Source organism: Alligator mississippiensis, chromosome 8, assembly GCF_030867095.1.
Source record: "Alligator mississippiensis isolate rAllMis1 chromosome 8, rAllMis1, whole genome shotgun sequence".
Lineage (NCBI taxonomy): Eukaryota > Metazoa > Chordata > Crocodylia > Alligatoridae > Alligator > Alligator mississippiensis.
In genome coordinates this window covers 37,196,266-37,219,745 of record NC_081831.1, presented here as the reverse complement: position 1 = coordinate 37,219,745, position 23,480 = coordinate 37,196,266, and the positions used below count along the sequence as shown (strand labels likewise).

At 53.8% G+C, this 23,480-nt stretch overlaps 1 protein-coding gene across 5 annotated transcripts in view; it reads left to right on the top strand.

The window, feature by feature from the left end:
- The window catches only part of SHROOM4 (shroom family member 4), a 65,182-nt gene extending 53,423 nt beyond the window's left edge, over window positions 1-11,759 (top strand). For all 5 annotated transcript variants that reach the window (XM_019481921.2, XM_006268158.4, XM_019481922.2 and 2 more), the window contains 6 exons: window positions 1,169-1,885; window positions 2,779-2,909; window positions 2,992-3,277; window positions 3,819-3,999; window positions 4,512-4,784; window positions 5,524-11,759. In XM_019481921.2, coding sequence (XP_019337466.1) covers window positions 1,169-1,885; window positions 2,779-2,909; window positions 2,992-3,277; window positions 3,819-3,999; window positions 4,512-4,784; window positions 5,524-5,793 — 1,858 coding nt within the window. In that variant the 3' untranslated portion in view covers window positions 5,794-11,759. The remainder of the gene's footprint in view (window positions 1-1,168; window positions 1,886-2,778; window positions 2,910-2,991; window positions 3,278-3,818; window positions 4,000-4,511; window positions 4,785-5,523) is intronic.
- The last annotated feature ends 11,721 nt before the right edge of the window (window positions 11,760-23,480 follow it).

The following is a 23,480-nucleotide window of genomic DNA, read 5'->3' as shown; positions in this document are numbered from 1 at the left end:
CATCCAAGTCACAGCCTCTTAACTTGTTCACCAGTATGGGGTGGGATACCGTATCGAAGGCCTTCCTGAAGTCTAAGTATACGACATCCACCCCTCCTCCTGTATCCAGGCGTTTCGTAACCTGGTCGTAAAAAGAGACTAGATTAGTCAGGCACGATATGCCTGCTATGAACCCATGCTGGTTTCCCCTCAGCATAATTTGTCCTGCCGGGCTCTTACAAATGTGAGCCTTGATAATTTTTTCAAAGATTTTGGGTGGACAGCAGCTCCAGTTCCTAGGGCTGCTGTTCAGCACCAAGGTCTGCCATGGCCTAGATAAATTGTGGAGGAGAAAAACCCAGTTCCATTCAAGGCATGGGGGCCTAGTAGTGCTGTGCATGGGAGCCTAGTTGAGCTTGGCTCCTCTGGTAACTCTGAGGACTCTACAAATCTGGGTTGTTGTCAACCTAGAATGGGAGCACGCAGCAAGTCAGTAGGCTTGCTGGAGCCCTGGTCTCAGGTGCTCTGACCACCCACCTCCTTTCCTTCAACCTCTACTTCTGGCCTAGGCTACTGGAACACCAAGCTAAACCTTGCATGGGGAGAGCATCTGTAGAAGGGATATGCCCAGTGGGTTGGAAATGGGATCAGTTGAGGTTCTGGTGTCAGGCAGTATCACAGACATGTCCCCCTGAAGTGACTGAGCACCATCATTGGCTTCATGCTGGGGCGTTTCAAACACGGATGTCCTGGTGGAAGTATCCTGAGAACTCTTTTTAGACTACCTGTGCCAGGGTTCCCAGGGCACAACTCTGGCACAGAAGCCCTTGAGGTATGGGTTGGTAGGAGGAGAGTGGGAGGGGGATGGTAACATGATTTGGGGACATAAAAATCCTACAATAGATAGGTAGAGGCCCAGAGCACTAAGTGAGTGGAATAGGCTGGGCCCTGCAGCACAGAGTGGTGGGGATTCGTGGCCTTGTTGGAGGCTGTTGCTATCTAGAGTTACTCCTAGGGACCAGGGTTGCCCTAACAGTAGGGAATTGGGCCTTAGAGTCCCTGGGTATGACAGTAACCCTGTCTGTGTAGACAAGCACCTGGCAGCACTGAGCAGGCTGAGGCTGGGCAGGAAACGTGACCATGTGATTGAATTGCTTTTGGGTTGTCTGCCCCCTCCTGTCTCTTGCAGTGAACTGTCGCACTACAAGATCAGCTTCCAGAGGGGGGGCCCATTCCAGCCCTGCTTTGAGAGCTCTGAGCAAGAGTGGCCCAAGTGCTACCGGGCCACGTCCTCCCTAGACCTCTCCTGGGACGGTGATCAAGCTGCACAAGGGCTGAAGAGCCCAGCTTATGAGGAGAGCCTGCCAGAGCTGCTGCACCGCCCACTCCGTGGACGGGCATTCTCCGAAAGCCACCTCACCATAGAGCCTCCGAGTCCCAGGCGCATGGAGAGAAGAGACATCCCCTCAGCTAAGCTAGACGAGACTAGGCCAGAGCCTCCACGTCCAACCAGAAAGAAAGGGCCACCCCCTCCACGACCCCCACCCCCCAACTGGGAGAAGTACAGGACTCGCCGGGCATCCCATTACCACGTCTACCCTCCTGAATCCTCGGGGTCCATCTCAGCCTTCACAACAGTGCCCTTGGAGCAGTCCCACCAGCAGAATCGAAGCTCTGTAGAGGCAGCAAGGCAGCATTCCCAGAGCCTGCCCCTAGACAAGCACCATGGGGACCCAGCCAAGCCCCCAGCCTCCTCACAGTGTCAAGTGCAGTTCACCCCACCTCAGGAATCTACCATCCCCACAGGCACCGGGCAGCCCCCAGATCAGGGGAGCCCCCACTGTTACTGCCCCAGCTCGCTATGGAGGACACCAGAGCTCGATGTGGGCACCAGAGACTCTCCTAGGCAAGTATCCCTGCTGTCTCTTCCCTCCCACCACAGTGTGCACCCTTGTCACCTCCCCTGGCACAGGAAGGATAACAGGGGTGTCCTTACTGCAGTGGCAGGACTTGTTACCTCAAGAGGTTGTTTTTGGATGCTGCCCGTTGGCCCTAAGCTGTGCTTGTCTCACGGCAGTGGTCTCCAGGTGCTCGTGTCCTATTTTAGACTGGGGCTGAGCCTGTTTCTCTAGGAGACAGAGAGCAAACATGCACTGGTCTGTCTTGAGGAGATGCCCAACCCTGTTGCGAGTCCCCTTCTATGGGCCTGAGCCCAGGAGCTTGGAGCACTTTGTTAGGTGTCTGCCAAACTAAAAGCACCTTGATCCATCGACCACCATTACAGCCAGAGCGAGGGATGTTTTCCATGTGGAGGGGTGGGGGCTGTGATCCAGCCAGCTTGGCACCGCCACCTCCTCCCCACCCCATCCAGGGAAGGAGCTGGGCTGTCACTGCCTATCTGCCACCCCTCGGATACCAATCCTCTAGCAGCTGGGATGATTGAGGATCAGAAAATGGCAACAGCAAACTGTGGCCACCCTGGCAGAATGCTAATGCTGATCCCTTGCGTCCTTCTACTTCCCTCATGTAAACTTAGAGGAGGCACTGAGTCCTAAATTTTTTTTCATGTAAGCAAGGCGAGGCACAAGCCTGAGGGACTTGTTGCCTTTACTTGTTGCCTCTCCCAATTACCCATTGTCCAACACACTCCTCTGTCAAACATGTAGTCATGTCTCTGAGCATTTTCCTGAGTCCAGTCAGCCTAAAGTTGCTTCTTTGAAGTCAGGGCTCTTGCCCAGCATGCCAGGGGCTGGGGGGATTTGAAGAGCTATCAATAACTTTCATCCCCTCTGTTTAAAGGCCAGATGGGTTCTCAGAGGAGGGAGTGAAGGCAAAGACCCAGTGGGATAAGGGAAGGCCTATGAAGGATGAGCAGTACCGAGTGATCAGCTGGGGCCACAAGCAGCCACGGCCCAGCCCCCCCAGCCTGGGTGAGTGAGGCTTCCCCATGACTTCCTATAGAGTGAGCCCACATACCAACTATGGCCATTCACTCCTTGCCTCCTTCTGCAGCCCCCAGGGAGATGGAGTCAGCCCAGGAGAATGCAGAGCTGGAGAGCTGTCGGCCAGGTGTGACAAGCAGGCAGCACCCCTGCCGCATGGACTCGGAGGAGCTGATGCGAGATGTGGCTGGCAGGGACAGCTCCCTGGCCAGTGTGTTGACCCCAGCTGCCAGCATGGTGACGACAGCTAAGGTCATGGGTGAGCTCTTCTCGGCGGGGGATCAGCAGGCATGGAAGGACCAATGCCAGCAGGACTGGCTGCTGGAGAAGCAGGGGGAGGCAGTGGCCCATGAAAGGTAGGAGACATCTCAGCTTCTCTTGCATGGAGCTGGCTGGTGGGCATTGGCGGGGCTGGATTTCAGGATGTAAATAGAATGTAAATAGCTGTAGATGCAGACACTACCAGCATGAGGACTTTGAGACTGGAGCATATGACATCTCTGTGTGTTTTCCATGTTCCTTCAGCCTGACTCCTCTCCAAAGTTATCTCAGCCCTCCCCTTTCCTGCAGGTTTTAGCCCTTGTTGCTGCTGTCCCTATACATCATTGGACAGGCAGCCTCTGTGGCTGGCCGTACATTCAAGCATTGCCTCTATGCACAGAGCAGCAGTGAGTCTTCCCCTTGTGACTCTTAGGAATGGGAGACAAGAGGGACTAAGGACACTGGCAGAACAGGACTTCAGACATGCGTTGAAGGAGCCCCGGAAGGCAGGAGCCATGGGTGTTCATGAGGGTGTGGATGCTGGGGTCTCCTGCCAGTGTGGGTTCCACTGCACTGTGCTGCGACATTCCCCACCGGGTCTCTGTCTAACCCATGTGGTGCCCTGTGTTGGTGCAGGCAGGAGTTCCAGCCCATCTCGCCTCCCCCAGGTGGGGCTGTCAGCCCCACCTCCTACTCAGCGTATTATAACACCTCTGCGGGCAAGGCCGAGTTGCTGAACAAGATGAAAGAGCTGCCAGACACAGCAGAGAGGACCTCTGAGGATGAGGAGGTGGATCATGAGCTGGCACAGAAAAAGGTGAGAGGGGGCAGTTACAGGTACTGCAGGCTGTGCCCTAGCCAGGGTTGCAGGTAGAAAACTTTCTACTGACTTTAGGGGATGAATGTGGGTATGGGGTCCAGCCTGGAGCAATGTGGCTGGGTCCCTGTGAGATCACCAGGGCATCTTTATCCTCCCTGTGAAGTTTAGCCAAGGGCCCATGGAAGGACAGGGAAGAGAACCCAGCGGACCCTCACCTTGCTGTGACCACTAGCTTCCACTTCCCTCTCCTGAGCTGGGAATAGAAACAAAGTCCTGTGCCCCTGCTCCAACCACTAGATATCACTTCCTTCCCCAGCATGGAGAATAGAGCCCAAGAGAGCCCCTACCTAACTCAAACTCCACCCCTAGCTGGAAAGAACACAGGCTTGCCCCCTGCTTCAACTCTAATTGCTAGGCCCCTCTTCCTGCCCAGAGCTAGGAAGAGAACCCCGTCACCCTGATTCCTAGCCCCCTCTCCATCTTCTGTGTAACACACCCCCTCTATGCAGGCACAGCTCATTGAGAGCCTCAGCAGGAAGCTGTCAGTGCTGCAGGAGGCGCAGCGGGGCCTGCAGGATGACATCAGTGCCAACTCAGCCCTGGGTGAAGAAGTGGAGAGCCAGCTCAAGAGTGTCTGCAAGCCCAATGAGCTGGACAAGTTTCGCCTCTTTGTCGGGGACCTGGACAGGGTGGTCAACCTGCTGCTGTCTCTCTCGGGCCGTCTAGCACGTGTGGAGAATGCGCTCAATAGCCTGGGCCCTGAGGCCACTGAGGAGGAGAAGGTATGGGGCAGGAGCTGAAGGGGGAGAAGGAATTAGGTGGGAGGAGCAGACATGGAAGAGAGGTCTTCCTCAGTATGGGCATGAGTATCCCAGCCCCACATCTCTGCTGGAGCTAGATCACCAGCCACATGCCATCCACTGGGGAACCAGGGCAGTGGGTCACAGGCAGCAGGGAGGGTCTGACTGCAGGATGGAAAATGCTGGAGAAAAGAAGCACTTCTGAGGTTGCTCCCCAAGGACTCTTACACGTACTTCTGAGGCAGGGTGCACAAGGCACTAAGCAGTGCACAACCATGTTCACCAACACTCCAGGCTCAGGAACTGTGTTTGTGAAACCAGCAGAGTGAAGTGAATTTACAGAGGAGATTGTAATGGTTTGCTCAGGAACTGAGGTGGGACCACCCTGCCCGGGACAGCAGTTGCCTATGTAGGCAACCACATTCTGCATTAGCAAAGCACAGATCAGGGAGGGTTGTCTCTGCTCAGGGATGGGATAGCAGAGGGCTGTGGGACAGGATTGAGGGGTAAAAGCTGAGTTGTGTGTAAGGTTTCCCAGTTCCTGAACACTCTTCCCCAATTCCAACATTTCTATGAATTATTTGGGGGTTCTTTATGTGGGGCTGGGCCCTATTCTGTCTTGTCTCGGGGACCTCCAATCTTGCCCTTCACGTCCTACCTCAAGGCCACAGCAGCTCTGAAGGCCATGCTTACCACCACCCCACCCCTTTCTGTCCTGCAGGTAGCACTGATTGAAAAGAAGCGGCAGCTCTCAGAGCAACTGGAAGATGCCAAGGAGCTGAAGGAGCATGTGGGCCGCCGGGAGCGGGTTGTGTACGAGATTGTGTCTCGCTACCTGCTGGATGAGCAGCTACAGGACTACCAGCACTTTGTCAAGATGAAGTCTGCCCTCCTCATTGAGCAACGGGAGCTAGAGGAGAAAATCAAGCTGGGGGAGGAGCAGCTTAAGTGTCTCAGGGAGAGTCTCCTGCTGGGCCCCAAAGAGTGTTAGTGCCCTGGCCTGCCCAGCAGCTGCCTTCTCATGGGATGATGCCAGCAGGACCTAGAGCAGAGGTGGGGCATCGATGTGCCTTGCTGCCCACTGCAGTCTCCCAGATCATGGCCTTGGAGAATGGCTTTGAGGCTGGTGTTCCCATCTCAGCACATGCACTAATTCTGCAGGAGACTCAAGTGCCTTCTGGCTCCCAGGACCAGTTGGGCCCTGGTTACCAATCAGTGAGTTCATAAAAGACCTTGGACAGCCCCAAGAATTCCAAGTCCTGAGCGCCCTGGGGTGCAGCTGTGCCAGCCATCTCCTCTCACCATTGGCCTGCCAAGAACCTGTTGGGTCACAGGTGCCATCTCACTAACACCAGGAACACAGAGGCTCTGTACTGCAGGAGCTCTGCCAGGCCTACGAGTACCCACCCACCCACCCCCACTGGAGAGCATACAGGGATTTCTGGAGCTGAACTGGAAAGGAACCTGATGACATGGTGTCTTGAACACCCCAAAGGGATGTTGCTTCAGCCTTCCCAGCCCTTGCCAAAGTGTGTGGCAGACACAGCTGTGAGCGAGAGAACCCAAGGGACTGATGCTTGCTTCCTGTCAGCCATTCTGCTGCAGGAGCCCTTGTCTGCATGAACATCCCAGCCACAGGCCTAGAGGGCACTGCTAACCAAGCACCAAGCCTGCAGGCAGCACTACCAAAGTGGATCTTGTCCCAGTGACTGGTGTCTGGTCCTCTCTACACCTGTGCCTGCGCTTGCATGTGGGAGTGTGGCTGGGGGGCAGGGGATCCCTCTGAAATGTTATTTATTTTTATATGTTAAGTTGCTTCTTAGCCAGTGAAGAGGGCAGGGTGTGGGGCATTGCCGCAGCTGGAGCATCTGCCCAGAGCCTGCCGTCCTGATCAGCCCTGCCTCTGGGGATGGGATCTGGTCTGGGCTTCCTGGATGAAGGGAACCCAGATGAGCACTGAGAACTCAGCACCAAAGACAAGAATTGCTCTTCCTCAGTGCTCCCAGGTAAGGATGGCACAAGGCTTTCAAATCACCTTCCCTTCCGGCCAGGTTCAACACCTCCCTGTCCTCCACGGGGGACTGCTCCCTGTGCCCTCTCACCCAAGGCCCTGCCCCTTGCAGTAGGCTCCTCTGTGCAGGATGTTCAGAGTCCATTCTGGCAGGGCACAAGAATCCAGGTCAGATCCATCACTCAGTGACTTGTGTGGATTCCTTCGTAACCATGACAGCTCCACGCAGGGCAGTAGAAGCAGGTTGGGTTGTGACCTCCTGCATCTATTCCACCAGGGCACCTTGACAAGAGGCTGGGAGATGTCTGCAGAGACCCTGTCACTGATGGTGTCTGCTAACCTGTGCTTCAGGCTCCCAGCATCTGCCTTGGACTCTGCAGTATATGGGATCCCCATGGAGTCCTTGGTCATGTGCCTGGGGTGGGCACAGTGCTGCTGCATGCTCTGCTAACACCTGCGTGCTGGTAGCATCCCTCAGCCCCACCAGCGCTACTGTTGGGGTTGCCTGCACCCCAGCATTCATTGCACATGCTAAGGCACAGGCTATTCCTTGCTGATCTCTGTGCCATGTCCTGACTATGCCAGCCCAGGTTCTGCCTCTTCTGGCAGGGCAGCTTGGTTGTAGTGGAGCACTGTTCTCCCCACAACCAGCTCTTCTGCTCTCTGCAAAAACTTGGTGCCAAAGTCACATAGGGTTCAATTGTAGGCAGAGCCAGGGCTGGAGTGCTGTGCCCTAGCAGATTGGATTTTGGGCCCCTTTCCTTCCCTGCCCACCCCACACCCCCACTGTGGGTGACAGGGCTGCCTGCAGTGACCCCAGTTGGGTTCATCCTTGTGTTGCTTGTTGCCAATATCAGTCTCCCCATTAGAGTGGCTGTTGCCATACTGTGTGCCTTATCACTAGACAATATCAAATCGGTGAGCAGCTCTGGGGGGAGAAAGCACTAACCCAGGGACCCCACCCTCTGGTTGACCTCTTTCTGCAGGGACATCTGGCTTGACCACTGCCTCCCCCCATCCCTTCTGGCTCCCAACCCACAGCAATGCTTGGGATTTACTCTCAGCCCCTTGCTGGCCAGCAGAGTCCCTGGTGAACTGGTTCTGCACTAATCATAGGCCCTGAATGGTGCCCTCAAGCTCTAGAAACCGGGGCTTCCTCACACTAAGTGCTGGCTCTTTGTGCTTGAGGTGTCCTGCTCCCTGCTCCTATACTCCAAAGGGGCTGGCAATGTAGGGTTAATGTGTTACTTCCTTCACGCATGTGGCTTCTAAATAACCAAAGGAATTTGCTGGGGACTTGCCACAAATACTCGGCCCCTGACATCCTCTTCCTCTCCATTGTGTTTGGAACAATAGTCTGAATTCACCGAGCACTTAACTCTAGCTGTGCTGTGCTGGGCACATCCAAGGCCCAGGCAAGTAGCCCTAGACCCTGCTCTCCTTCATCTGATTGAGGCACCATCTTGGTCCCAGGGTGCCATCCACCTGGTTACTCACTTCTGCAGGGAGGAGGAGGGTGGCTTATTCAGGTGCTGCCCACTCAAGCTCCTGGCAAGACTACACTGCCTCCTGGGAGCAGTCCTTGTCTAGTCTACTACCCCTAGGAGCTTAAAAGGCATCACTGGGATGCAAAGGCTGCTGCCCCAAGCTGGCCTGTCCTCACAGCCTCCTTTGGAATGGCCCCCTGCTGTAGCCTTGCAGCCCACCATGGTGTGTAGAAGAGCAGGGCCAGAAGGTGCTAGCACTTGTGCAGATGTGAGCATCTCCCTACCGTGGGCTTTCTGGTGACAGAAAGTCCTGAGTGAAATTCTAGGGCCCAGAGGGTTTTAGTGCTTGCTGCGCAGAGCCTCCAGCAGGGCCCAGCCATCTCACATGTCATAGCAACCAGAATCCCTCCTGGCTGCATTGTAAGGGGGCGCTGTGACATAGTGGACCTCGGCTTTCAGCAGTGCCCCGTGGCAGGGAAGCTGCTCTAACTTGGCACAGGTACCATGACATTGGGGAACCCAGTTTCCAAGGTCCCAGCTGCTTGCCCTTGACCTGTGTTGTGGTCCCAGTACCACTCGTACCATTGTGCCTTATAAAAATGGGATGGGGTTGCCCCAGGAAGGTTACACACATGTCCAGTGGGGCACATGGAAGGGGGCTTGGGAGCCAGTCGTAGTGCTAGAGAGGAGTTGAGCTCCCACTGATTTTCATTGTGAGTTGTAGATGCTCAGTACCAGCAGGGATCAGTCCTCATATCAGCACAGGGCTGCCCCTCCAGTACTCCACTCTGTAGCCCCTGGACAGGCAGTGGGAAATCAACCATAGCTGAATGTCCTGTTACGTGTCATTGTGGCCATGGATCCATTCTTACCCTTTGGTCTGGTGACCAGGACAGACAGGTCAGGGAGGGTCCTTGGGACAAGTGTTTTAAAAAAGAATATGCTGAAGCTAACCTAACCCCTTAATGATATAAAAATATCACTTAAAAATTGTCATTGGTCATTTGCTGATGACTCATCTGGGTCACATTCCAGAATGGGAATAGAGATATTGTTTTTGGGTTAGCGACCAGGGGAATATAGCTAGGAACACTAAGCTCTTCTGATACTCCTACAAGCACTAATGGCACCACACTACAGTTCAAATGAGGCTTTTCCCTCATGGGGTAGTGCGAGTTAACCCTTCAGTGCCCCTCAAATCCACTGCAAAGCCCTTTCAAAGCAATTGGACATAAGCTTTTTGCTGAATTTGCACATGCATATTTTCCAATCAAGCCGGGAGCCCTGAAACCAAATGAAACTGGATTTAGCCAAAAAGGAAATAGCTGCTTTAGAAAAATACACAACTGATTAGCTACTAGATGAAAGTTGAGCAATTAAAATGTTATGTGAGAATGAAGTGCACAGGGCTGGACATGTTAGTTAAGGGCATCCTGTTGTTACAGGAGGTGATTAAAGCCATGGGAAAAAAAGAAGGCCTCTTGAAACAATACAGGAATTCTGAACTGGAAATCTTCATTGTTTTCCATTCCGGGCTCTGGATTTCTACTGTGCATAAAATTCCTGGAATTCTTGCTTACAATTAGCAGGTGTGAAGATACAGCCCCCTTTCTAACAACTTTCCAAGCCAGTTTGGGAACTTAGAAGGGACATGATCAGCACTTATTTCTGATGGCAAAGCCTCCTTAGCAACCAGGACTCTTGTCATCCTCTATGCTATCTGCTTGACCTGTTGTGTTTCATTCAGCTTTGCTGTGGATGAAGGCTGGTGTGTGTTGCCTTGCTTGTAATCAGCTTCACCCCCATGATGTTCTGTGTGGTGGCACAGGCTCTGGGGAGGTGAGTGTCTGAGGCCGTGGGGCGGTTTAGATGCTACCTCCCTCCAAAACACTTTAGTGGATTGCTTTCTTTCATCCTCTTTTCTAAATGCACACACACAGACTCCCCACCCTTCCCTCTCCCAAAACCTCCTATGGCTCTGCATTATTATTACACTGTTTTAAGGGCCTGAAAATCAATCACTTACACACATACATGCGCATACCCACCAGCCATCACCACACTCACTCCAAGACACAAACCTGCTACAACCTTGTGCTCATTGCCAGGGCCTGCTCTCACCTCAGTCCCCCGCCATGCTGCCTTTCCTTCATGGCTCATAAGAGACTGGCTGATGCTCCACAACATCAGTCTCCTAGTGGCCCAATAAAGCCATGTTGGAATCTGAACACACAATATGTCCTCCCTGCCCTCATTCCATTGCGTTTGCCTCAAAGGGACTGGCAAAGACATGAGCAGCTGGGGCACAGGATTGAGGAGGAGAGGTGTGGTGTGGTACCAGCTGATCACTGCCCAGTTCCCTGCTGGGAGCTTGGTGTGGTCATGGGCAGTGGGAAATTAGTGTGTTCACAGCCTGGCTGCCCTTCTGTTCAGGGTGGCAGCTCAGGCTCCATCCTGTGTAGCCTGAGCTCTCTCCAGAAGTCTCAGAATTGGTTTCCCCTTGGTTATAAGATAACATTTTCCATCCTTTCTCTCAGCATTGAGACCCTCCCAATGTACTCCTTTCTGCTAGCACCCCTCAAATTGTGACTGTGGAGAAGAGGTACCTGTATGGGGGAGACTATCAGAAATGCCCCCAGCTTAGGGGAAGGTGCTATCTCTGAATTGTCCTCTAGAAAGGAGTGTGATGGGCTTGTGTGTGCAGCTACTGCTCTGCCCAAGGGCCAGGCCTTGTTTCCCTAGGCTAGCAGGGACCAGAGATGTGTGTAGCCTGTGGTAGGAAGGGAAAATGGATCAACACCATTCCCTTCTGGTAGACATGAGAACAGCACAGGAGGCCTGAGGGAGGTTGCAGGGATAGTGAGAATGGGAACATGCTGATTTGAAATCATGATTTCTCTGTAGGAAAATGCAGTGCCTGGTGGTGTTTGGAGCTGTAAGTGACCAAGCAGGGTTGCACTGCAGCTTCTGCTGCCTCACACCTGCTTGGTGTCACTATATAACCCTTATTGCCAGGAGTTAGTATCCAGTTAGACACTGATGCACAAGACTCTGCGGGTGTTTTAATTAAAGTGACTCTCAGAGCCACTCTAATTAAAGTGCCCTACCCCTGAAGCATGTGTAAAATGTACCTTTGGTGAACATGAGAAACTGCATCAACCACCCACCCCCAGCCCAGTCAGGGCCACTCCAACTGCCAGGTCTATGGGTGGGGACTTTTGGGATCGCATTGCCTTATCTGCAGCATGTTCTGCTTTCCCCCCAGCAAGCAGCAGCAGCTTTGTGCAGCTGCCAGAGCTGTACATTACACAGTACCTCCATGTGTGCCTCAAAGAAATTTGTTACTGTGCTTGGCAATGCTCAGCACTCTGGGGTGCATATCTCTTGCTCAGGAGGGGTGGGGAGGTGTGCAGGAGGGCTGGGTTCTGCTACATTAAATGGTGCTAATGACCAAGAGCCGCTCGGTGTCTTGTGGTCACTTGTGCTATGGTTGCCAATGCCAGCCATGCTGAGAGCAGGCATCAGAAGGTGGAGCAGGGCTGTGCTAGGAGTAATTCACGGGGCAATATAAGGGGACTGAGCACCTTGCGATGCCCCTGCTGGAGCAGGTCAGCCCTCACCCCCCATGTCATGGCTGTTATTAGTGTGGCTGCCTAGTAATGGGTAGGGAATCTGTGCACAGGGACTCTGAGAGGTAACCCTGTCCCCATGTGCAGGGATAGCCCCACCAAGGTACTACACAGGTAAAGCCCTCAGCACATAAATGCCAGCAGAAGCAATCAGACCAGCACAAGTGCAGTTTGGCTGGTAGAACCGGCGTTCCTGCTGGCTCAGCTCTGGACATCCAAGTTCTTGCCTCATCACTCGCTCCCTGCAACTGTCAGCCAATGTGCATAGCTCATGCTTGACCTTAAGTCAGGTTGCAAACATGCTGAGCTTCTCGCTACCACTACAGGCCAGAACGCACTTCAGAGCTCACTGCTGTAGCCCTGCAGCTGCAGTAGCATGTACCAAACAATGGCCAGCTTGTTGATGATCCAGGGAAGTTGGCAGGCTACAGGGTACTGGTACGTTGCACTCTATCTTGGCTGAGGCTGCGCATCTCCAGGGCCAAATGCCACAGCTAGAACTAAGGAGCCCAGCTGCCCAGATAACTGCTGCAAGACGTCCCTGGTTTTGGCAGATCCAGTTCGGAGAGAGACAATGGCACCTGCATAGGCCATGGAGCTTCCAGTGTGAGGGGAGACATCCACACGACAGCCTGGTAAGATAACTGGGTTTTCATGGCAGTGATGCACCTGGGCTGACAGCAGCCATTGTAGCAGGCCCTGAAGGTGGAAAAGCTACTCTGAGCTACATGGCACAGACTGGGGAGCCTCTCCCAGGGCTCAAGTCCCTCCTGCTTGAATTACCACACATCTTGTGGAGACAGCAAATATACAGCCATCAGGCATGGTCAAGGATGTCCTGGCCCTGGGGAAATTGCACCAGTGGTTCATGCTCCTGCTGCTAGTAGTCCATGCATTGTTTCTGCTCTGATGCCAGGCCTGTGCTACAAAGCTATGTAGGCACAGTTCTGCTGGCAGAAGGCAGTGTTGCTTGGCTTAGGGAATGCTCAGGTTCTGGAGATAACTGTCAGCCACAGAACCAGATGCCATGTCTCCACTAGGCAGCTCTGCTGCTCCGGTTCAGCCAGAGCAGCTTTGTTCAGGGGTTCCGTGGCATGGACAGCCCCATATTTAGCTAACTTCAGTGGCTCTTGCTTTGCCTTTGTCTGATGCCCAGAAGAGCTTCAGGGAGACCGAGAAGGTTAAAAGAGCCCACTTCTGCCTACTAGAGCTCTTTCTGGAAGTAGTGGGGGTAAGCTCTCATGCATACCTGCCCCTCTAGCACTCACTCAGTATGCTCTCGCTCTCTCTGTCACACACACACACACTCTCTCTCTCGCTCTCTCTCTCTCTCTCTCTCACTCACTCTGGCAGAGCTCTTGCTCCTGTCCTACAGAGCCAACAGCAACGGGAGCAGCATTCTGCTCTGGTCTGCATGTCATACACAACCATGCACTCTGTTCCCTTTACAGCATTTTTGCTGTCCAAGATCTGCCCCTGTCACTGGTGTGACACCAGCAGCAGCACTGCCATTGCTGTTGGTACACAGGCCAGGGTGGGCCCAGGCTGAGTCTGAGCCCTTTGTTCACAGAGGTTTGTTTTCCCTTGGGGAGGACATGGCTTTGCTAAGGGGTTAGGGAGACATGACTGTAGGGCTCCAAGTTCATCACCTCTGAAAACACTTGCCAGTTGGGGTCAGTAGCGCCAAACAAGAGTGGCTGCTGAGCTGAGTGGGTAGGGAGCCGTTGTGGAAATAGCAAACTCCAGCAACCACCCAAGGGTGATGAATTTGCTGAGATGAATTTGGAGATGAATTTGCTGGGGGCAGTCATTCCCCTGCTGTGCCACTAGGTGGTACTCTTGGCCTTGTCTGGGCTCTGCAGTTGCCTGCATCAATTGCCAGTACAGGGAGGTTGCCTGCTCGGCAAGTCTCGCATCTACGTCCCAATGCCCAGCTTGGCCAGGCTACAGGTGGGCAGGACATAGAGACAGCAATGACAGTGTCTGTCAGGGCAGAAACCCTGGATTTCCAGCCAGTTTAGGATTGTCCTGGTGTTCATTTGCTGGGCTCCACTTCGCCAGGGCACTGCCCAGTGCTGGGGTCTGCCTGTGATTCTAGTGTCACTAAAGCTGGCAGTACCTGCAGCTTGGAAATGCGGCTAGCCCTGCTCCTCACCCTGCTGTAGGCTAACTAGAATGCAACATCCAGCTTTGCCCAGTGCCCAGGTAAGCCATGAATGGATCCTACAGTGATGTTACCATATGGCTGTGGTAAAAGACCCTGACCTGCAGACACCAGGGTGCAGGGGCAGTTCTGGCAGACCCTGGCCACAGATCAGGAGAAACACCTGCCTGAAATGTGCATGTGCTGCATAATCTGTACAGGTGCTTGCAAGGGTGCAGCCGCCCACCCATTCCCTCTGCCCCCCCACTCTGTAGGGAATCTATAGCCATCAAAAATGCCACTGGACAGTTTTTCTGGCCCCTCCATCCTGCACCTGCTGCCAGAGCCTGGCTGCATAGCAAACCAACCCCTGTACCTGGAGCTGGCTGCCCAGCTCTCCCCCCGCCCTTCCCCCCCTTCTCCCCCCAAGGGCAATCTGGCCATTGGGATTCACTCTAGCCCAGGGGTGGGCAAACATTTTGGGCAGAGGGCCGCTTACTGAGTTTTGGCAAGCCATCAAGGACCACATGACAGGCAGCCCAGGGCAGATAAATATTAATTTTCTAAATTGGGGGGGGGGGGGGCCTTGCAGGCCGGATAGAATGGCCACATCCAGCCCTCAGGCTGCATTTTGCCCACCCCTGCTCTAGCCAATGAAGCTCAACTCTGCCACCCAGTGGAATAGCTGGGTAGCAAGGACTTGTCTAGGGAGCTGTTGCCTCTGCCTAGGCCCAGGGAGGACTATTGCTCCTGGCTGACTCCTGGAGATGTTCTGTGTCTAGCACATGGACTGTCTCCACCATCACCTTCCTTTCTCTGTTGGCTTAGAGCTGTTGAGATGCATCAGGTCCAGGGAATCCATTATTAGTGAGATGGTGCAGGGAACATTTCTTGCTCTATTGGAGTAGCTGGTAAAGGACAACATTGCTCCACTGATTCCAGTGGAGCTCTGCTGCCTTGTCCCACTGGAACTAGATGACCTCTTGAGGTCACTTCTAGCCCTACTTGTCTATGAAATTGCAATGAGAGCAGGTACCATCAGGGTGCTGTTCCACTCCGTGAGCTGGGGAAGCTGAGGCAGGGATCAGTGCAAGCCTTTACCCAAAGTCCTCCAACCAGGACCAGGACTTAGGGTCATCCATCACCCGCCACCTCTCTGCTGCAGAATCAGCTCAGGCTTCAAGCACTGCAGGTGCCCCCATGCTGGGGCCTGAGGCTGGCATCAGGGCTGCTGCTGTGCACAAGCACAGAAAAACCTGAGGAGAGATCCCAGCCTGAGGCTCTTCATCAGAGAGGTCTCAAGGCTGGCCTGTCTGCAGTCACTGTGAGTGAGAATCTGGGCACTGCCTTAAAGCCTGGCAGGTGCTAAATTGCCCTCAGGATACCTGGCTCAGGGTCCTCTCTGACCATGGTCCCGTCTCAAGAGAAGCCATGCAGGTCCAGGTGGCTGGGGCATCAGTTTTATTTTCATAACTCAACCCCGCTGCTGACTTGCCAGCAGTGTCTCAGCCACCCATTGGGAACAGATATGTACAGAAAGTATGAGCCAGGCTTGCTTGTGGGCAGGGCTCTCCTTGCTTCTGTACTGTGAGTGTGTACAGAAGTCCCTGTTTCTGTGATGCCCCGTAGGAGGGACAATGCTGCAGAGTTATTGTAGCTTGGGCACAATCCCCCTAGAACTTGGGGCAGGCCAGAGCCAAGGCCCTTCTCCAGGGCACAAGGAGGGCACCTAAGAGAGGTGGCATCTCCCTCCCTGTTCCTGTGCAGAACCTGGCACATGGCAGCAGGACTTGCTCTTCCTGGCTTCCTTTCATCAGCTCTGCCAACTGCCAGGCAGGGCTGCCCATGAGTCATGCTGCTCCCTCCCACTCACACCCCCTTGGCTGGATGAGCTTCCTGAGCCCTGTGGAGGAGCTCCAGCCTGAGGCATTGGCTTCACACCTGGATAGAGTGTGGGAAGGAATAGGGCTGATGAAAGAGGAAAGAGCACAGAGGCAGGCAAGGCCCCTCCTGTGGGCTCAGTGCTGCTCCTAGGTCTAATCCCCCTGGGGCGGCTAAGGCCCTTGGCAAAGAGAAACTGACAGGGTCTTCAACAGAAAACAGTTCCAGCTCCTGAGGTCACAATCCTTCTCTGTGACATCATAACTGTTCCTATGATGCCATCATTAACAGAGGGGGCAGGGCTTAGGTAGCCAGAAAGCGGGTAAGTCCTCAGGCCCAAAAACCCTTTGTACAGAGATCAGAGCTTCCTTTCCCAGGTCCTGGGCCAAAGTTACAGCCAGGTGCAGTTACCTGTATGCCAGGGGGCTTTTAGGTCAGGCTGCTTGAGGAGAGGGCAAATGCTAGAGGTGGTAGAACATCAAGTCCATAGTAACCCTTTGCCCCGCTCTAGCCCCTCCCAACCATTGATCTCTTGTAGCTGGAGTACTGCATCCAGGCTGTAGGAGGAGAGGCTGAGGGACTTGGGACTCTTCAGTCTGGAGAAGAGACGGCTCACAGGGGACTTGGTGGCAGCCTACTATTATATAAGAGGGGTGCATCAGGACCTGGGAGAACAGCTGTTCACCAGAGCTCCCTAAGGGATAACAAGGTCTAACGGCCATAAACTCCAGGAAGGCTGATTTAGACTAGACATAAAAAAAAAAATATGGTGCTAGTGTCCAGGATTTGGAACAAACTCCCTCCAGAGGTGGTGCAAGCACCTACTCTGAACTCTTTCAAAAAACATGTGGATGTATTTTTTGCTGGGGTCACTTGATCCCAGCTGACTTCCTGCCTATGGTGGGGGGGCTGGACTTGATGATCTCATGAGGTCACTTCTAGTCCCTAATGTCTATGAAATCTCAAAATGCACCACAGGCATTCCCATCCCCCTACGGCAGCACTATCCTTATGGGGAAATTGAGGCACAGGCTGGAGCAGTGACTCAGCCTAAACCTCCCTATGAGTCAGTGACTGAGCTGAGAATAGAAGCCAAGGCTCATTTGAGCCCTGAACTCTGCTCTTGACCCAGCCCTCCTCCCTGGGCTGATGCTTTAGAGTAGTGGTCTCCAACCTTTTTAAGTTGGAAACCACTTTTTAAATTAAAAAGCACCCCAAGATCTACTGTGTGCGCCCCCCCCCCCAGGTCATTTTGTGGAGAGGGAAGGTGGGGCAGATCGAGGCAAAGGGAGAAAAAGTTATTGAGGGGCATGCCCCCGCTCCAGCAGGTCAGTCTGTGGGGGAAGAGGCAGAGGGAGGGGAAAGGGCAGTAGCAGGTGTGGTGGGGGCAGACTGAGGCCCCAGCCATGAGAGAGGGAGCTGGGCATAGGCAGGAGCAGGGGCTGCAGTGAGTGGGGCCATGACCAGGTTGGGTGGTGGGACAAGCAGAGGCCCGAGGGGCACACACTCCAGGCCTCCACTTGTCCCCCACTCCCCACAGCCCCTGCTTCTACCTGTGCCACACTCCCTCCCTCACTGCTGGGGCCTTGATCTGCCCCCACCCCATGGTGGTGAGAGAGGGAGTGTGGCTGGACCAGGGGCAGGCCCTGCACAGGTCAAGTTGGGGGAGAGGGGGCCACACAGCCCAGGAAGGCATGCTTCTAGATCTGCATGCTGGCTGGGCCGGCTGCCGCTGTAGGCTAGGGCCGGGGTGGTGCCAGGCTCTTCCTGGGGCTGTTTTTGCCGCAGGCCCCAGCTGTGCTGTGCGCTGGACAAAAGACACCACTGCTGAGCACTGCCATTGTCCCACTGCTGCTTTATTGTTCTGAGCTGCCGGTCCTGAGCTGGGGACAGCCTGTGTCAGCTGCACCGCACCGGGGATGGAGGCAAGATTGGAGCAGGGCAGCTGCCTGGAAGCAGCAACTCAGGCTGGGCCAGATGGGGCAGCACTGAGAGGGTAGGTAAGGTGAGCTACAGTGGATTTTCGGGTGCCTGCAGCCACTCCCTGTAGCCCTGTTCCCAGCGCTGCCCTGAGCCACCACTCCCTGGCAGCTGCCCCGCTGCAGTCCCACCTCCGTCCCCAGTGCCATGTTGCTGACACAGGCTGCCCCCAGCTTGGGACTGGCAGCTCAGAGCGATAAAGCAGCAGTGGAACAGCAGTGGTGTTCGGTAGTGGTGTCTTTTGTCTGGCGCACAGTGCAGCTGGGGTCCATGGTACAAACAGGCCCCAGCTTGCAGTGCAGCTCAGGCAAACCCCCCGGAAAGAGCCTGGCGCTGCCCTGGCCCCAGCCCACAGCGACAGCTGGCCCAGCCAGTGTGCAGATCCAGGGGCAACTGCCCCCTGTGCCCTCCCAGGCTGCATGCCCCCTCCCCTTCCCACGCCCCACCCATGCAGGGCCTGCCCCTGCTCCAGCCACTCTTCCTTTCTCAGCACTGTTGCAGCCACCCATGCTGCCCAGCGTCTGGAGGGGGGGAGGCATGTGCCCCCCAATATGTGCGCAGTGGAGGTGGTTGTCATTGCAGGCTGGGCAGCTGCAGCCCCGAGCTCTGCTGCAGCTGGCCCAGGAGCAGGTGGACACCACATGCCTCCTGCCGCTGGGCTGAGTCTCATCCCCTGCCCACCCAGCGGTGGGATGCACATGATGCTGGGTCGCTCCCAGGCCAGCTACAGTGCAGCTGCCTTGCGCCGCACACAGATTTTGTGGGGGGAGCACATGCCCCACAGGGTCTCTGCTGGTGTGCGTGCAGTGGTGAGATCTCCCCCGTGGGCCTAGATGAGCCGCCTAGTCTCTGACCCTCACCCCACTCACCTGGCCAGAGCCCCACTCACCTGGTGGCAGGGAGCACAGAGGGGGATCATCCCACGCATCTGGCTGGGCCTGGTGGCAGGGGGGCATGACTCAGCCCAGCCACATGCACCCTGCCACTCGTATGTCCTGCTGCTTCTGATCACAGAGCCTCTGATAATCAATCTCAGTTTGGGGGGGCTAGACTGTCAGAGGCTCCCCGATCAACTGGTAGATTACAATCCAGTGGCTGGTGACCACTGCTTTAGAGGAGTTGTGAGAATGAGCTGGGGAACAAATGACAAAGTCCCATATTTTCCATGACAGGGGACTGAGGCCCCCTTGTTGTCACTGGGAAGGGTTTGCGGGTTATGGCTTTGCCAGTGGCATTCACAGCCTCACCATCTCTGAGAATAGCAGCTAATCCCACACACACCTCCAGTCCCACGACTTGGGCTGTGGGGACATAGATATATTAAGACTCTGAGTGTGTTTGATACTATCTGATGGTTAAAAATATCTTTGTGGAGGTTTAACTAGGACATATTGCTATCAGTTGCAATCAACAGCCTTTGAACCTCCAGTTGGGATCTCCCCTGAAGAAAGGGGTGTAAGGGTAACACCCATCCATGCTAGAGTCCTCTGGGTAGCCACAGGTGTGATAAGGGCCTGATCTTGCCCCACAGTGAACTCAGTGGTTAAACTCCCATTGACCACAATGGAGGCTAGATTGTGTCATTAGAGCACAAGCAGTCAGGGATATCTGATGTGCCTTGAAGGGAGTCTCTACAAGGGCTAGAGTCAAGGTTCGTTCACTACAGGCCCATTCAGTCTTTTGTTTCTCTGGCAAAATACAAAAGATTGGGATTAATTGTTGTGGCATCTTTGGTGCTTTGAGAGAGCTGATTTCGCAAAGTTTGAGAACAGTTCTGAGCCAGAGCAGCTGAGAGAGTTCAACAGAAAAACAGGGATAATAATTGGGAATAATCTACAACTGTTTTGCTACACATCCAAGAAGCCATACTCTTACAATGAAAATAGAAGTCTATACCCCCTGCTCCCTAGCTATGCTACTGAGCCCAAAGAAGCTCTCAGCCTCAGACAGCTCCACCCTTGGGCTCTCAGGGCTGAGTCAGTCCTGGATGTGAACCTGCAGGAGCAAAAGCACCCAGGCATTTGGACAGGAGCTGGACAGCTCCCTGTGAAAGGAGCATTGCCAGGACCAAGCAGGGGTAAGAGACAGGTGAAATGGGTGGATGGAGGGAGGGAGTGGCTAAGGGGGTTGTGTGGCAAGGGTTGAGTGGGACCTCCCTGGCTGGGTCCTTGGCTGAGACTCAGTGAGGCAAAATGGGCTGGGCCCCCTGTCTCCATCAGCTAAGCAGGATAGGGGGGAAAGATGTTGCCATCCCAAGAGACAGTGGCAACTCTGGAGTAACTGATTACCCAGGGACAGGGTGAGAGCTGGGGGAGTGCACTGCAGTGTGTAACAGCCCATGCCACTGTCTGTGACAGTGGCCTACAGAGGAAGGAGCACCCATGTCACTGCTTCATAGATAGACACAGGGGTTCAATGTGCTGAACAGATGGACCTGCACATGGCAAGGCTCCTGAGTGGAATGTTTCTAGCAGGACCCTAAAGAGATAAGGTCTTGGTTCTGCACACAAGCCACAAGAGCTGAGATCCTTGGATATCTGGAGAAGGAGCAGGGAGGGTCTGTTTCCTGTAAGTGGCACTTGTGTGGCTGAAGCTGCAATCCCATGTCCAGGTGTGGTGCCAATGCCTCACTAAATCAGAGAGGGTTAAGTGAAGTGCCACACGAGTGACTAACAGATTGGAGATCAGCCTTTTCAGTGACAGACGCAGGAGCTCCATCTGCTTAGTTTGTCAAAGAGGGGGCGAGAGGGTGACCTAATCACACTATATTCATCCCCACAGGGGAGCAGACATTTCTAACCAGAAAGTTCAGAGGGATTCCAAGACCTGATGCCTGTGAGCAGAAGTTAGATAAGATACCTGAGTTCTTGTGTGAATACCATCTAACTGTGAGGGTCATTGGCATGGGCACAGCTTGCTAAGATCTGTGTTGACTCTCCATCATGGAAAATCTTAACTTTGGATGGGCTGTTTGTGTGGATCTGCAAGTTTAAACAGGAGTTAATGCAGGGAAGCTCTCAGCTGTGCTGAGTGAGCCCAGGGGGTCTTTCTGACCTTGTGCTCTGTTAAGATAGTCAAACATTATCCACATTTCACTTGCACCTGGAAGTTATAGCTGAGATCAGCTCTAGATATCACATACACACCCTTAATCCAAAGACTTGACAACTGCCATAGACAAGAGTGATGAAGAACAGACAGGGAAGCAGGGAGCCTGGAAACACCCATGGTCACACAGCAGGTCAGTGGCACAGAAGAGAGAATATTTGTGTCTCTTGACTTCCAGCTCAGTGCCCTAGCCACTGGTTAATGCTGCCTCCCTGCTGCAGATACTTTCCGAAGGAGAACCCAGGCCCTGAGCAAGCATCTTGTTCCATGTAGGTCACTGAGAAGCTGCCTGGAAGTAAAGACTTAGCAGTGTCCCATGTGTGAAGTGTCTCCTACTGCTAATTGCCCATTAACAGTTCTCAGCTGGCAGCCATCAGTGTACCCTGCTGCATCTCATTCACAGGTGGAGAGGGGCCCAGGCAGGAAGCACCAATTAAAGTGTCAACCAAAATCTGAATTGCAAATCTGGAAAGACATAAGAATAGATTCCACTGAGCAATTTCTGCCAGGCCTGGAGCTGAGACAGTGAGGGCTTAGCAAGCAAGCATTGATACTGCACATGTGTGTTCAAAGGACTTGCTGGCACTGCGTAATTCCCCTGTGGAAGATGGATTAATGGTTTTATTCCATCTAATGCCCAGGGAAACTGAAGCATGAAGAAGTGTAGTGATATGGGTAAAGTCACAAATGGAGGCACTAGCCACAGGATCAGAGCCCTCTGCCATGCCAATTTCTATTGTAGCTGTTCACAGACTAAATTGCTCCAACTCTGTCCTTCCCTATCTGGTGGGGAGGGTGATTGAGGAGCCCTTTCTCATCTCTGTTTATTCCTTTGGGTCTCTGCTGGTGACTTACAACATGATCAGAGCTCTATGGGCACAGAAAAGGTGGGTTCTGCTCTCAAAGCTTCCAACCTATCTAGCTTCAATGCACTGTCAGGAGTGAAAGAAAGCAGGAAGACTGATCCCTGCAATTCCACAGTTTGCCACAGGAGAGCAAACTCTGCCCCCTGCTTCTCCAAATCTCAGCAGCCAGGAGTGGAATTTTGCAGAGTATCTAGATAGCTCTTGTTCTGATGGTGACGAATGTCCAGTGTTCCCTGGGACAGTCCCAAGTGCAGAGTGATGGGGAGAGGGGAGAGCTCAGTGGTCCACTCAGAGAGATCGGTGGTCCACAGTCAGATTTTCCCAGGTGCCTCTGCTCTGCCTTGGTACACACCCCTAGTTGCTACTGTGCTCAGTGCCTGACTACAGACTCGGGTTCATAATGGGGACACCTGGGCCCTAATCCTGCTACCCTGGATGACCTGAGCAAGCTCATTCCCCTGTGCCTCAGTTTCCCCTACTTGGACAATGGGGCTAGTGGCACTTGACCCTCTGTAAATGCATTGACCCATGGTGTAAGAAGCTTTGTTGAGCACTGCCTCCCTTTGCTGTCCATCATGACTTTGAGGGTAGCTCTAGCTCCACAGACAGTGCTGAGATGGTGTCTGAGATGAGCTGTGCAGCGGAGGGATCCTGCAGCACCCAGCCAGATGCAAACCAAGAGCTGAAACACCTAATTTCAGGTTGATTTGACACAGGACATGCCTGCTTTTCAGACCAGTTATAATGAAGCAAGATTTAGCTCTGAACAAAACAACATTCTAAATTCCTTCATATATTTTTTCCAGCTAAAGTTATTCAGTGAAGAGCATCAGTCCCTGAAATTGTGTGTGTGTGTGTGTGTGTGTGTGTGTGTGTGTGGTGAAGAATCTGCTTAGCCAGAGAACAAAACAGCCTGATCTCTAGGCTTATTAGGTTTGGGCTGGGATCCTGCCCCCCTTGCTGTAGGCCAAGTTGGGCCTCAGTGGCATGGCTAGTTTTTAGCTCAGCCCATCCCTTTGCTGCTACGGTGTGGACTACATCACACGTCTGTGGAGTCTGTTCCTGTCTTCTGCACCTGTCAATGGGACAGTCATTTCGTGCCCACCTAATTCAGAACCAGGGACAGAAACAACCCTGTTTATCCCCAGTGAGCTGCTAAATGCACCCCAGAGCTTCTGGAGGTGGTGTGGGTGACCAGTCTGTCCCTCAGCAGTGCTGGCAGAGGCCTGGGGGTTGTCCCTGATGGCTGAGCTGGGGCAGCCACGTTCAGGCTTTGGTGTGGTGTGCCATGCAAAGGTGGTTCTCCAGCCCAATGATCTTCTGAGTAGTCTTCAGCCAGAACTGGAGCAGCAGGAAGTGTGTGTCAACCATTTGCCATGCCTGTGCTAATTTTTTCCCTGCAGAGATGGCTGCCATCCATGTGCTGGGCACTGGCTCACAGAGGAAGCAGATTGGAGCTGGGGGCTGCAGAGCTGTGTGTGGGATGAGGCAGGTGGAAGGACAGCACATGGCTTGCAGACCTCGACTTCGCCTACTGAAGTGTGGGATCATCCAGGCACTAGCATGACCTGGA